General features: G+C 59.5%; 2 protein-coding genes across 2 annotated transcripts; one reads left to right on the plus strand and one right to left on the minus strand.

Moving 5' to 3' along the window:
- NDUFS7 (NADH:ubiquinone oxidoreductase core subunit S7) lies at window positions 1-6,635 on the plus strand. Its single transcript, XM_079703478.1, has 8 exons — window positions 1-22; window positions 1,726-1,759; window positions 2,445-2,513; window positions 3,034-3,151; window positions 4,690-4,869; window positions 4,974-5,020; window positions 5,823-5,911; window positions 6,467-6,635. The coding sequence occupies exons 1-8, from the start codon at window positions 7-9 to the stop codon at window positions 6,562-6,564; spliced, it is 651 nt and encodes a 216-aa protein (XP_079559604.1). The 5' UTR covers window positions 1-6; the 3' UTR covers window positions 6,565-6,635.
- Window positions 6,636-7,255: 620 nt separating this feature from the next.
- On the minus strand, window positions 7,256-10,482 carry GAMT (guanidinoacetate N-methyltransferase; the record flags this gene model as incomplete). Its single annotated transcript, XM_079703368.1, has 6 exons — window positions 7,256-7,648; window positions 8,205-8,315; window positions 8,504-8,571; window positions 8,859-8,922; window positions 9,133-9,278; window positions 10,302-10,482. The coding sequence occupies 6 exons, from the start codon at window positions 10,480-10,482 to the stop codon at window positions 7,508-7,510; spliced, it is 711 nt and encodes a 236-aa protein (XP_079559494.1). The 3' UTR covers window positions 7,256-7,507.
- Between the last annotated feature and the right edge of the window lie 4,582 nt (window positions 10,483-15,064).

Raw genomic sequence — 15,064 nt, forward strand, 5'->3', positions numbered from 1 at the left:
GCCAAGATGGCGGCGCTGGCGGGTGAGCAGGTCGGGGCGGCGGGGTCGGGGCGGCGGGGTCGGGGCTTGGGTCGCTCCGGGCGCCTTTCCGCCCGGCCGCTTGCAAGCGGAGGCCGAGGGCGACGCAGGCTCCCAGCCTCGGGAGGGGGCCGGGGCGGGAGCCGGAGGGACCCAGGCTCGGCCCGGTATGCTGCCCTTGAAGTTTCCGGGAGGAGGCGGAGAGGGGGCAGCAGCCCCGACATCCGAGGAAACAGAGGCCCAGAGAGCGGCTGGAACCGCTGGTGGTCACGCGGCCTGGCCGGGCAGGGACGCGACCCCGGGGCACCCTGCCACCCCGGGAAGGGGACGGTCACCCCCAGAGAAGGCGTCCAAACCCTGGCTGCTCTGGGGACCTTCCCTCCGATTAGCGATTAAACGCATAGGATGAATTCACAGGGTTGCAAAGGAAAGCGGTTATACTGACAGTTGCCAGGATACTGTTTGGGAACCGGGGCTCAGTTCGCAGTCCGGGTGCTTCATTATTCATGCCTGGAAAGCCAAGGTTTAGTGGCGGATCTGCCTACTGCTGTGACTTTGAAGGAGTGAGAAGTGGACACGTTCCTTTACACACAGTTGGCTGCAGCCTCTATGTCGGGGTTAGGAAACCACTGTCATTTCTGTTGGTGAAAAGCCTCGGTCTCGCTAATACTGCTGTGGTTTTGGCTACACTCAGGTTTTAAGGAAAGGCCAATTTTCAGTAAGACGTTGGTGACAATAAAGAGGGTATTTTTCTTTCCCGTGCAAGCTCACCAGTCTGCTGAATCCTCACCAGCGGCCCCTTGCTAAGAATGTCTGGTCCAGAGGCTGGAATCCCCTCACCTTGGAGGTGAAGGGCATTTACTGTGCTGTGAGATTACCCAAAGCCCTACATTTTCAGTTGGGGGAGCTGAGGCTCAGAGAGGGGCAGCTTGCACAAGAGTCCGGGGCTGGGCTATTAACCTGGACTCCTTGCCCAGCCTCTGAAACCCCGGAACTCCCAGCCCAGGGCTTGGAGCCTCGCTGATGTCTATGGGTTTCTTGACTTGACTCATGCCTGTCAGGCTGAGCCAAGGCCGAGACAGACACTGGGGAACCCAGGGAAGCCCTAGCATCAGGGGGAGGCAGGCGCCACAGGAGGACATGTGGCTAGAGATAGAACAGGGTGACAGGATCTAGAGGGCCTGGGGAGCTAGTGTAGACCCAGGCATTTGAGCTGAAAGCTGCCCCATGAGAGGGGTGCTCCAGGCAGAGGGGACAGCAAGTGCAAAGGCTCTGAGACAGGAGGGACACTGACATTCCTGAGGAAAGGGAAGGTGGCTCTGACGTGGAGTGTGGGGTTGGAAGCAGGGGAATGACACTGTCTGGTTCACATTCTGAAAGATCACTGTTGTGGGTTTTGTTTTTGTTTTTTTTTTTGGCTACACCTTGCGGTTTGCGGGATCTTAGCTCCCCGACCAGGGATCGAACCCAGGCTCTCTGCAGTGGAAGCGTGCAGCCCTAACCACTGGACCACCAGGGAATTCCCCTGAAAGATTGCTCTTTATCAATTGTTTGTTAAATGGAATGTAGATAGACTGAGGGTGAGAGGGTGGGCGCACCACGTGGGCGGCCTGACGGGCAAACACCTGGAGGCTGGACCCTCTGGGCCGTTTGTGGCCTCTGGTGCTGCCACAACTCACTGCCCCCACCCTGTGGTTCTTTCTGCAGCTCCCGGCCTGCTCCGTGGGATCCTTGCTCTTCGGTGAGTGCCTGCCTGCCTGCCTGCCCTCCTGCCTGCGTGTCTGCATCTCTGATCCTGACACCCCGCAGTGAGGCCCTGGCAGGGAGGGGCTCAGAGGGGACTTTCAGGGGGCCTCAGGTCCGGGCGGGCCCTCCATCAGCACCAGGCCAGGGGCCGTCTGGCATCCAGCCCCACGTCTGCCTGCCCTAGTACCCTCAGAGCCCAGTCGCTATGTGGCGCACGAAAGGCATTCAGCATGTTTGCTCTGATGGCAGCCCCGTGTAGGCCTCCTTGGGACAGGAAGGCAGGTGGCTGCCAGGCCCTCGGATTTGGGCTGAGTTTGTTTTGATAAAGCCTTTTTCCTACGAATAAAGTACACACTCACTGCAAAGCAAAGGGAAGACGGGGAAAATGAGGGAAGTATCAAATGAAAACCAGGCACTCTCTAGACCAGGGATCAGCAGATTTTTTTTCCGTAAAGGGCCAAATGGTAAACGTTTTTGGCTCTGCCTCTGTAAAAACAGTCCCAGACACCAAGGAGGTGAATAGGTGTGGTTATGTGTCAATAAAACTTTATTTACGAAAACCGGCGGTGGGCTGGGTTAGACCCCCTGGTCAGTTTCCCCATCCTGGCCCCGGGGTAACCCTGTCACAGCGTGTTGGGGCGCCCTGGGCTCCTAGTCATGGGCGGTCTGTCTCCCCGCAGCTCCGGCGTGGGCGCAGCTCTGCAGGTGCGCGGGGTCCATCCGACCTCGGCTGCTGACAGCCCGAGCAGGTGAGGTCGTCCTTCCCGGGAGCCCACACACCCTGAAGTCCCCCCATCCCCCCACCCCAGCACAGCAGCAGCCCGTGGCAACTCCGGGGCACTCCCACCACCCAGCGGGGTATGTGAGGGGGTCCCTGCCCTCAGAGTCCTGTCCAGCCTGGCCCTGTGCGCCCAGGCCAATGGCTGCACAACTCCAGACCAGGAGGGCCCTTGCTAAAGAGTATGTCAGCTGAGCCTGTTTTCCAGACGGGGAAACAGTTCCCGAGAGGACAGGGTCCTGCTGAGCCTCAGTGAGGCGGTAGAGGCCTGTCCACACCATCTTTCACTCTGGTGTTGGGCAGACATGTCCTGCCCCAGGCCAGGGCACAGGGCTACTGCAGACCTGGCCTCACGGCTACTCCCAGTGCTGCTCTGGGGACCCACTGTGACCACGGCTTTGTCCTGCCCTCTGAGAGGCTGCTCTGGGCTAGGCCAGGCCGGGGATACCTGCCTGGCTGACACCTCCCCTTGCTTTGTGTCCCATGCCCAGCACCCACCCCGCTGTGTCCCAGGCCGGAGCCGTGGTCCCCAAACCCGCCGCCCTTCCCAGCAGCCGGGGCGAGTATGTGGTGGCCAAGCTGGACGACCTCATTAACTGGGCCCGCCGGGTGAGCCCCTCCCCTTCTGCATCTGTGGGGCCCCCTCTGGCTGCTCAGCCACACTCCCATGGCTATGGAGTGGGCCGGACTCCCCCAGGGCCCCTCCGTGTGGGGACCTGTGGCTTTGATTCTGTCTCAGGACCCCTGCCCTGCCCCCAGCAGTTCCTGGCCTGACTTCCCTCGGTGCTCCCTGCCCCCCGCATTGGCCCCCAGAGAAGATGAGCCACCTCCCTCCTGTTCTTCTTCCATCTTCTGTTCATTCCTCTCTTTTCTCTCTTAACACAAAACCCACGTTTTTAACTGGAAATACATGATGGAAATAATAGCTCCTTCCCAGCAAATATCCTAATCCCCCACCCCACCCCCACATAGGCCGTGGGACAGTCTGCGTGCTCACGTGCTTGTCCGTGTCTCCCCCCGGACATGTGTCCTTTGTCCCAGGACAGTGGTTCCTTTCAGTGCTCTCGGGGCGCCCGGCTGGGTAACAGTCCCCCATTGACGGGCGGGCTGGTGCTGTCTTGGTGTCTGTGTGCGACCAGCGAGTCCACAGCGAGTGTCCCTCCAGGCCCACAGCTCCAGGGCGGCGATGGTCGCTGTGGCCGTGCGCTGTGGAGTCATGGCCCTGCTGTGTTGGGCAGCCCTTGCCTGCTGTGTGACCCGAGCCCTGTCACCTGAATTGGGACATCCACAGGGCAGCAGGGACCTTGGCCAGATCCCAGACTGGACACAGACAAGCAGAGAAAGCTCTGGTGGAGAACAGCTTTGGGGTGGGGGTGGGGGCAGGGGCGATATTGGGCACCAAAGGATGGAGGGAAGTCAGAGGGCATCCAGGAGGGCTTCCTGAAGGAATTGGCACTTTGAGTCCAGGCGGTGTTGGGAACAAGACCCTCCAGGGTGCTGAGCCCCAGGGTCTAGATCTGTGCTGTGTATGGCCACTGGGCACTCAGAGCAGCAAGTGCCCATGTTGGAGGCTGGGATTTAGGATATGCTGGGTTATATGGACTATATTATTAAAGCTAATCACACTTGGTTTTATTTATTTATTTATTTATTTTTTTGCGGTACGCGGGCCTCTCACTGCTGCTGTGGCCTCCCCTTGCGGAGCACAGGCTCCGGACGCACAGGCTTAGCGGCCATGGCTCACGGGCCTAGCCACTCCGCAGCCTGTGGGATCTTCCCAGACCGGACCGGGGCACGAACCCATGTTCCCTGCATCGGCAGGCGGACTCTCAACCACTGCGCCACCAGGGAAGCCCACACTTAGTTTTATTTTTGTCTGTTTTTCTTTTTGGTAATGTGGCTGCTGGAAGTGCAGACCCACGGGCCTAACTCAATTGGCCCTCCTGTCACACAGTCCTGGGCTGGGGCATCAGGCTCAGGCCGATGACCAGTGTCCAGGGCGGCCTTCAGGGTCTGGAGGTCACATGGTTTGCTGTGGGCAGGGCCCAGAAAAGGCTAGAAACAGATTTTTCTATGTGAAATCGTCCAATTTCTTTAAACACGGTGGGCCACTTGTCCACTCACGGGCCGACTGCCCCGCCCTGCAGAGCTCCCTGTGGCCCATGACCTTTGGCCTGGCCTGCTGCGCCGTGGAGATGATGCATATGGCAGCGCCCCGCTACGACATGGACCGCTTTGGTGTGGTCTTCCGCGCCAGCCCCCGCCAGTCCGACGTGATGATCGTGGCTGGGACGCTCACCAACAAGATGGCCCCCGCGCTCCGCAAGGTGGGCCCCACCGTCAACCCCACCCTCCCCTCCCCCTCCCCTCTCCCTCCTCCCAGCCCCCCCCCACCAGGCTCGAGCTGCACGCAGACCCCCGTCTCTTCCAGGTCTATGACCAGATGCCAGAACCTCGCTATGTCGTGTCTATGGGGAGGTGAGTGCCCAGCGGGGCGGGGACTCCAGCAACAGACACGCCGGTGACATGCTGGCTTGTCTCTTCCAGTCTCGCTTCTGTGCTGCTTTCTGATCGGGGTTGTCCAGAACGTCCCCTTCTGTCCTGTTATAGTCACTCCCCCACCCCAACAGCCTGTCCAGTTTCGTTCTGTCTCTCTGTGTTATGACCACAGGAAGGACGTCCTGCTCGGGGGGGCGTTGCAGCCTCCTCACCGTCTAGCCAGCACCTCATTTCTCCATATCATTAAAAGCCATTTAGTCACCTGACTTTTTTGGTTGAGGTAGAATTCACATACTACAAAGTTTACCCTTTCAAAACGTACAATTTTGTGGATTTTAATGCATTCTTAGTGTTGTGTAATCATCATCTCTATCTAATTCCAGAGCATTCCATCACCCCAATAGAAGCCCTGTCCCCATCAGCAGTCACTCCCCACCCCCTCCCCCAGCCCCTGACAACCAGGAACCCACTCTCTGTCTGTGGACTGGCCTGTTCTGGACGTTTCCCATCAATGGAATCACACGCTGTGTCCTTTCACGTCTGGCTTCTCTCACTGAGCGTCTGTTCACAGTCCCACTGTTTGTTTCTGTCCTGCCCGGTCCCACAGAAGGTCTCAGGTGGCCGCTGTCTTTCTTGTGACTTGTGTCCCAGTTTTGCCCTTTCCTGACCGCCTGGCACCTGCTTGAGGTTGGAAGGGGGTGCGGGTTGGGGGGCTGCGAGGAGGGACGGAGGCCGGGGTCGCTGGAGAGGCTCTCACGACTGGCGCTCCCCTCCCCACCAGCTGCGCCAACGGAGGCGGCTACTACCACTACTCCTATTCTGTGGTGCGGGGCTGCGACCGTATTGTGCCCGTGGACATCTACGTCCCAGGTGAGCCCCCAGGTGGTGCCCACGCGGCCCTCACCCGATTCACAGAATCCCCACAGCCCTGAGACAGCTCGCCCCCTTTTAAGAATAAGCAGATTTGGGTCCAAGAATAAGAGTGACACCGCAGCCTTTCTCCCCCACTGTCTCTGGAGGGTCTCCTAGTCTGAAGAGTCTGCCCCCATTCCTTTCCAAGGGTCCTCACCAGACGCTGGCGTGGCCTGGGGTTTGGCAGGCAGCCCACATTGTCCTCCCGGGTCCTGAGCCGGGTCATGTGGCGGGAGGGCCAGGGCAGCTCGGCCTGGGAGGGGTAGCCCAGGCCTCCCTCATCCTGGCTGGGAGGTCAGCCCTGGGGTCAGCAGCTGCCCACCCTGCCCCCCTCTGGCTCCTTTCCCGTGATGGGCCAAGCCCCCCAGCTCTCTTGGTGCAGACCTAACGGGCTGCTGGGGCAGAGCCCTGTCTTGAGCCTCTCCACCCTGGGAAGTGGCCTGGTTGCCTCCACCTGGAGCAGAGCGGAGGGGAGGGGGAAGGGCAGGAAGACTGAGGAGTCACCGCCCCCAGGCTGCCCGCCCACGGCCGAGGCCCTGCTCTATGGCATCCTGCAGCTGCAGAAGAAGATCAAGCGTGAGAAGAGGCTCCAGATCTGGTACCGCAGGTAGTGCCGCCACCTGGCCGCCCTGCGGCGTCTGCGCCGTTACCCCAGAGGTGGTCAATAAACCCGATAAACCTGCCTGACTGCCCCTGCTCCATGTGGTGTGGGGGCCGGGGTGGGGGCCTGGGAGGTGGGCGGAGCGAGTGCTGCTTGGCGGGGTCAGGCCTGTCTCTTGTGCATGGAGATGCCGAGACCCCTGGAGTGGACAGCCGGGCCCAGCGTGGCCCAGTGGGAGGCCCCACCCATGAAGGAGGGGAGTGGACGCATCCAAGAGCGGGTCAGAGTGAAGCAGACGACACCACGGCGACCAGCTGGGCACCAGGGTCCAGGGCGGACGGAGCCAGGGTGTCCCTGTGCTGGGGCTGGAGGGGCGTCGACTCAGAGCGAGGCATCGTGGTGCAGCCTGACGGGGTGGGACCAGAGGGTCTGGGCCTTGGGGCTGCCACCTGCTATGAGGTCCTGACCTAGTTCCACCTCCTCTGGGGACCCCAGCTGCCCACCAGGGGGAGAGCGGGAGGGGCCATGGGTGACAAATTGGCAGTGTCTTCAGTGGGCACGGCAGGGGGGTCAGAGGCAGGATCAGAAACTTCGGTATAGCCACTGTCTCAGTGGTCAATTTAACAGGTTTCTTTCCTTTCACTTTTTTTTGGAGGGGCAGGAAGAGTAAAGCAAGCACACGTTTGTGTCCTCAGGCTGATTGGCTAAACCCAGTGTTAGTGTTTATTTCATTCTCAGGACCATGGTAGGAAAGTAGTGGTCGTCCCCTTGCAGAGAAGGTTAGGGAAGCTTGCTGATGTCATGTGGCTGGTGTGGGTCTGGACCAGGGCCGAGGGGCCAGAGCCTGCACTCCTGGCCACGAAGGCGCTCAGTAGGGGTCTGGGGGTTAGGGGTTCCTGAAGCCCAGAGCCCTCAGTGTGGCGTGGGCAGCTGAGCCGGTGGGCCCAGTGGGCTCAGTGCTTGGTGACCAGAGGCGTGATCATCTGCGGGAAGGCGTAATAGCGGCAGTCGGCTGGTGGGACCAGCTCCATGACCCGTGTGTGGATGTTCTCTGGCCGGAAGCCCACTTCCAGCAGGGCTGGCACCTGTGTCTCCTGGCCAGAGGGAGGTGCCGAGTCACCTCCAGGGCCCTGGGGCCTCAGGAGACACCCTGCCAGCCACCCCTACAAGTGCCAAGGCCCTTGGGGCTGGGCGGGGCTGCTAAGAAAATGCTGAAGCCCAGGTCTGGGTGGGAATCGCCGGGTGTCCATACACAGCTTCCTGGCTGTCATGGGGTATCACCAGGCTGCTCACCCGCACGTCCTCGCAGGCAGAGGGAACCGAGTGGGCAAAGGCCCAAGACAAGGGGTGGCTAGACCCATAAAGATGCACCCTGGGTGGACGAGGGCAGAGTGAAGGGATGCTGCTGGGGACCTTGGGCTGAATCCCTGTATCCTGAGGGCACTGGGGAGCCATCTAAGGTCCTTGAGCTAGGGAGAAACCTCTCCTAATTTACAAGTGGAGGCTCAGAGTCCACCCAAGAGATGAGCCCCCAGGGCCAGAGGCAAGGGACCCTCCCCAGGTCTCAGGTGACCCCAGCTGCCTCCCCACCCAAAGTCGCTGCCGGGGGTGGGGCGTGGGGCGGGGCAGGGAGCGCCCAGGCTGCGGCACCTCGAACATGGTGGTGATGTCCGAGTACTTGGACTTCATCAGCTCCCCCCAGGAGGTGAGGTTGCAGTAAGTAAGGACGCCCCCCGGCTTCAGCAGGCGGAAGGCATGGTCCTGGCCGGGGTTGGGGGGACAGTGGTCAGGAGGGGGTGGGGATGGGCAGAGGCGTTCCCAGCGGGCCTCCCACCAGGTCAGGGGAATGGCAGAAGGAGAGGTGCCTCCTGTGTGGACGGCAGGTGCGCCCACTGGGCTGACCCCCACCTTAGGGCTGGCAGACCCCGTCCCACCACAAGCGATCCTACCCGAATGAAGTTGAACTGGTGCGTGTGCCAGGTCTCCTCAGACAGCGGGTATGTGTCATACAGGATCCCTGCTCGGGAGGACAGAAGCCACGTGGTCAGGATGCTAGCTGCAAGTTGAGGCGGCCGGGAACCCAGAGTTCGCTATGCTGCAGCTGCCCCTACGAGTTGTGTCCCATCCGGTCGTTCTTGAGGTGTCCACACACCTGAGTGCCAGGCTCCTGTATGTGTGTCCATGCCTGCCCCCCGGGCTCTGCCACCCCAGTGACACATCAAGGCATGTGTGCTTCAGAAGTGGGCAAAGGAGGGGCTGGCAATCCAGGCAGAGGCCCCCCGCCCAGTGCCCAGAGCCCCTCACCATCGAAGTGACTGTCTGGCAGGGTGGGCGCCACCTCCTCCCACAGGCCTTTCAAGGGAACCACCTTGGCACAGGGGAGAAAGAAAGAGAAGGCTGGGGGTCAAAGGGGGCCCAGGACTTCTCCACCTGTTGCAAGGGAGGGGGCAGAGGAACTCCCAAGAGAGAAGACCACCTCCCCCATGTCTGCGGCCACCCCAGGTCCCCAACCCACTCCGAGGGCAGGGCCTTCCCCCTAAGGAGCGTGAGGAGCGGGACCTCGGGCAGAGGCGGGCACCTTGTGCGGCTGCCGCGGGGCCCAGTCTTGGAGCCGCTGGAAGACGCCCTCATTGCACTCGATGATCCAGTGCTCGTCGATGGGGGCCTCCTGCACCTTCGTAGCTGCGATGGCCATGCCAAAGCCCACCTCCAACACCCGGCCCCCTGGGCAGACAGAGAGCCCACGCCTTACACACTGGGTGGGGCTGGGGAGGCTGCTTGGAGGAGGGGGTGCGGGGGCAGGGCCTTGGCAGAGAGAAACGACTGCCACTAGGAGCGACCGGTTGGCAGAGCAAAGGTGGGGGGTGGGACAGAACACAGCAGCCCTGAGAGGGAACAGCGTGGGCCCGGGGCCAGTAGCCAGAGAGGGTGGCCTGCCGGGGAGGCCATGGACGGCGGCTTCTGGGCTGGACTACGGGGCAGGGCAGACCCTGCACTTTGAGCCCTGGCCCATGCTGTTTGCACTGAGGGCGCTTATCTCCTGATTTGGGTAGCGTCCCCTGCCCCCCCAACAAACAAGTCTACACAGTAAGGGCAAGGAAGGACCAGGATTCAAGGCCCAGGCCTGGAACAGTGAGGGGCGGGGGTCGAGCCCCTTTGGGTCAAAGAGGAGGGGAGAAACGCCCTAACCGTGCAGGGACACTGGCTGTGCCCATTTGCCAGGTGGGAACACAGAGGCCCAGAGGTGGGCGCCCGGCCTCTGGGGGTCGTGGGGGGAGCCCTCGGCACCCCGCGGGCTCTGACACCAGGTGCAGGGCCACCCCCGACAGCTGTCTCCAGGCCTCAGCTTTACCAGAGCTATTCTTAGCCAGGGCAGGGCCTCCCGCGACTCCTGGGCAGGAACATTACCCACGTGGGCCTGGGCAGCACCTCGCCAGGCCGCCCCTCCCCTGTCTTCGACCTCGGGCGGGGTCCGGGCGGCTGAGTTCCGCGTCTGAGAACCCATCCCCCGACCCAGCCCGACCCCTTCCCGGGGTCGGGGCCTCGGTGTCCCCCGAAGAGAGGGCTCCCGGTACTCAGGGCGCCCGCAGCGCCCCAGGACTATCCCGCTGCCCTCGCGAGCGGCCCCGTTTTCCAGGCGAGGAAAGAGAGGAGCGCCGAGGTTCCGCCACGTCGCTGGAGAGCGGGCGGGCGCCGGGTCCCAACGGCCCCAGCCTCGGTCGACACCGCGTGCTCGGCGGGGGCTACCTCTGGAGGCGGCGGCGGCCGCCAGCGCGTGCATGTAGGGGGTCTCCCAGCGCTCCATCACCGGCTTGCCCAGGATCTGCAGGTGCGTGTCCGACGCGTCGTAAGCCGCGGGCGCCGCCTGCCACGCGGGGCTGCAGTTCTCTCCGGGTGCGAAGATAGGGGTCGCAGCGGAGGCGCTCATGCTGCGGCTGGACGGCGCGCCCCGGGAGCTGGGGAGGGAACGGCCGCGTCCCTGCAGGGCCTTCTGGGCAGGGGGCGGACGGGAGGCGGGGCGGGGGCGGGGCGCGAGCGCACTGCCCGGCGGCCCGCGCGGCCCCTAGCGGCCGCGGCGGGGAAGGCGGCCCCCCACTGTCTCCCGGACCCCCACGACGCCCCCGCCTCCCGGGCCGCCAGCGCCTGGCGGGCGGACTCGGCACCAGAGCAGCGAGCCCTCGGAGTCCTCAGCCAGTCGCTTTCCTGCCTCGGTTTCCTCGTCTGTCACCACCGCGTCAATAGCCCCCTCCTTGCCGGGGTGTGAGGGTCTAAGGATTTTCCAGACACGGTTGGAAGTGCCTTAAGTATATAAAATCACTTAGGGAATTCCCTGGCGGTCCAGTGGTTAGGACGCTGCGCTTTCACCGCCCAGGGCGCGGGTCCGGCATCTAAGATGCCACAAGCTGCATGGCGCGGCCAAAATAAATAGAATAAATAAATACAATCACTTAATCTTCAGAAGCGCTGCAGTGGTTTCTTCTATCGTCCTCATTTTACAGGTGGGGAAACTGAGGCTCCAGAGGCAAAGCGGGTAATCTCATGGCCGGGAGGGCGGGGTGTGGGAACCCCTGATAAACCCCACTCCGACTCCTGTGTGGGGCTGCCTCTCTCCTTTCCTGAGCTCACCTCACCCCCCAGGTCACCTCAGACCCCAGGGGCCTGATGAGGGGCTCAGCGCACAGGGGCCTCCAGTGCTGGGACTGAAATACCCACCCCAGTGGTCTCCGGGCCCTCCAGCCCAGGACGGCAGGCGGGGCAGCCCTGCAGCGCCCACCCCTAAAGCCTTGCCCCACAGCAGCCCTGGGGGTCACTGTGTCCTCTGCTGGCCACGCTGAGACCAGCCCCCAAGGCGAGCTGGGGTTTCCTCCAGGTTCTGAAACATGACTTCCCCTTCCCATCTATCTGCACACAGGGGGCCACCGGCTGTGAGACTGGAACACCCCATCTGGGCCAAGTGTTTTTCACATCCCAGTGAACACGTGGGGAAACTGAGGCCCCGAGAGGCTGAGGTCACAGAGTTTGAACCCAGGCAGCCCCGCCCTTCTGTTTCCACCTCTGGATGGCTGCTCACAGCCTTAACGTGGCTCCAGAGTCCTCCCCGTGGCCCTTCCCACACCCTGCAGAGCTCCAGTGTCCCTCCTGCCCCTGGGCCTTTGCACACGCTCTCCCCTCTGCCTGGACAGCTTCTCCTCTCTCCTGGCCTGGTCTCCTTCTTTTTCTGGTTCATGCCCGAGCCCACACCTCCTCTGGGAGGCCCCCCGGGTCCCCCCAGGCTGGGTATGGCCCATTTGAAGCTGTTTCATCTCTCAGTACCTCTCTTTGGTATTTCACTCACCGAAGGTATTTCTTCATGGTTATATTGTCTGTCCGACCCGCCTGGCACACAAAATGCTTGATGACTCCTGAGGGCACATTGGGTCTAATGTGGTCTGGATGGGACAGCACGGATTCCATGAGACCCTCAGGTGGAGGCAGGATGAGTAGATGTCACCAGGCACCAGGGCTGGGCTCACGCTGAATTCGTGAGCCCATGTGAATTCGTGTTGTCTAGTTTCCTTACAGCTGTCCTGGTTACTGTGGCGGGGGCTTTGCAGGCATCCTTATGCCAGCATCCTTGGGCCACCCACGTAAACAGGTGGCACTCACTACTGTCACCCAACTCAAGCAATGCCCTGGAATGCCCGGCCCGAGACAGAAGGCAGGCTGTATTCATTAGCTACTGCTATGTAACAAATTGCCCCAAATGCAGCCACTTAAAGCAGCACATGTTTATCATTTTTCGGTGGGTCAGGAATCCAGGTGCAGCTTAGCCTAGCCAGGTCCTGTGTTTCACAACCTCTGGCAAGGCGGCTGTCAAGGTGTCACCCAGAGGTGGGGAAGGCGTCCGCTTCCAGGCTTGTTCACTGGCTGTTGACTCCATTCAGTCCCTGGCCATGCGGGCCTCCCTGAAGTGACAACTTGCTTCTAGCAAGACGGAAGTCAGAACCATTTGTCATCTGATCACAGAAGGACATCCCCTCACCCTGGCCGTATCCTACAGGTTAGAAGCCAGGTACACAAGGGTAGGGAATCCCAGGAGGCTATGAATATCAAGAAGTAGGGGTCAGTCTCAGAGGCTACTGCCCATACAGACGCTAAGAGGAAGCTGAGGCGGTGGTCAACTGGGATCCTTTCCTGCAGCTTTGGTGCCCAGGAGATAAGGAACCGCCCGTGTCTGGCCAAGCTGCCACCTCCCAGTGGTTGCCTACATGCAGCCTGGACTCTATCCCCAAGAGTTGCTGAGGGCATGGCGCAATCTGGATGGCGACTCAGCCAAGGGGTCTCTGTTCCAGCCTTGGCTGGGGTCCTCTTCTCTCAATGGAGTGACCACTCTTGCCCAGCTGATGTCTTCAAATGAGTTACCGACACGTGGTTATTCATTGTGTCCATTTTTCTCAAGAGAGTCTAGCGCGCGTGTGCTGCTGCTATCTGCAGTTTGCAGACCCGGACTCAGAGAGGGAAGGTGGCTTTCTCAAGGACACACAGCAAATCAGTGGCAGAGGGGATGGGAACAGGGGTGTGCCTGACTCCAGACCATAGTCTTAAAAGATGTTTTAAAAGAAGGAAAATATTTATTTTCTGATTAGAAAAGGGACACAGTTGATCAAAACATTCTAACATTATAGAGTTGGCAAACTCTGGCCTGCAGGTCACATTCCCCTTCTGTGGTTTTGATACAGCCTGTGAGCTAAGAATGTTTTTTACATTTTAATTAATTTATTTATTTTTTGGCCATGCTGCGAGGCTTGTGGGATCTTAGTTCCCTGACCAGGGATTGAACCCATGTCTCCTGCAGGGGAAGCAGGAAGTCTTAACCACTGGGCCACCAGGGAAGTCCTGCTTTTTACATTTTTAAATGGTTGAAAAAAATCAAAAGACTATTTCGAGACATGTGAAAATTATACAACAGTCATACTGGCATGTCTGTAAATAAAGTTTATAGTCAGGACCACTTGTTTACATATGGACTCTGGCACTTTCCAATTACAACAGCACAGACTCATTGCCACAGAGACCTGAAGGCTGGCAAAGCCAAACATATTTACTGTGTGGCCCTGAGCAGAAAGCTTGCCAGCCCCCCTTACAGAGCAGCCCACAGCTCTTTCCTGGGAAGTGAAACTCACCCATTTATTCAGCACATACTGAATTCCTCACCTCAGGGGGCCCAGCCCTGAGTCCTCTGGAGCTCATAGCCTACTGAGGGGATGGACAAGAATAAGTAATAAGTACATGACATAATTACAAGTCACATGGCAGCTATGACAGAACAAGGTCCCCATGATGCCTACCCTCTGCCCAGGTCTCTCCTCTGCCAGGCAATGTCCATGTGGCTGTATGTTTTCTGCATATACAGTGTTACATGTAGTTATGTTTTAAAGTAAAAGGGACCAAATGGGCATTTATTTGTACATCCATGTTCTTAGCAGTATTATGCACAATAGCCAAAGGGTAGAAACAACCAAAGTGTCTATCAACGGATGATGAATAAACGCTATGTGGTCCCTCCACGCACGGGAGCATCACTCAGCCATGAAAAGTGGTGAAGCACTGACACTCGCTACAACGTGGATGGACCTTGAAAACACGATGCTCAGTGAAATAAGCTAGATGAAAAAGGACAAATACTGTCTGATTCCGCTCACAGGGGCTCCCTGGAGGAGTCACATCCACAGAGGCAGGAAGTAGATGGTGGGGGCCAGGGGCTGGGGGAGGGGCTGGGGAGTCAAACATCGCAAGTTTCAGTTTGGGAAGATGAGAAAGTTCTGGAGATGATGGTGGGGATGGTTGCACAGCAATGTGAATGTGCTTAATGCCACCAAGCTGTGCATTTTAAAAGGGTACAACGATAACTTGTATGTTACGTGTATTTTACCACAATGAAAAAAAGAGTCAAAACTATATTCTGGGGCTTCCCTGGTGGCGCAGTGGTTGAGAGTCCGCCTGCCAATGCAGGGGACACGGGTTCGTGCCCCGGTCTGGGAAGATCCCACATGCCGCGGAGCGGCTAGGCCCGTGAGCCATGGCCGCTGGGCCTGCGCGTCCGGAGCCTGTGCTCCGCAACGGGAGAGGCCACAACAGTGAGAGGCCCGCATACTGAAAAACAAAAAACAAAAAACAAAAAAAAACTATATTCTGTGTATTGAGTATGCCTGAACCCACGTTAGGAGTAAATTCAGAAAAGTGTGCACATACCCGTTTTTGTCCCACTGTTTGCCCTGGGGTGGGAGGAAGGAAGTGAACGGGGAGGAGGGAAAAGCAAACCGCCAAGTTCATTTTTTTAAAAAGATCTGAAGCAAATGTGACAAAAACGCTAACATGCGTTCGTTTCAGTGGCAGGTACATAGCTGCTTGTTGTTTTATCCCTGGTATGTGTCTGTATTTTTTAAAGTATTTTCTTTTTTTTTTTTTTTTTTTGCGGTACGCAGGCCTCTCACTGTTGTGGCCTCTCCCGTTGCAGAGCACAGGATCCG

Source organism: Hyperoodon ampullatus (assembly GCF_949752795.1).
Source record: "Hyperoodon ampullatus genome assembly, chromosome: 4".
NCBI classification, from domain to species: Eukaryota; Metazoa; Chordata; class Mammalia; order Artiodactyla; family Ziphiidae; genus Hyperoodon; species Hyperoodon ampullatus.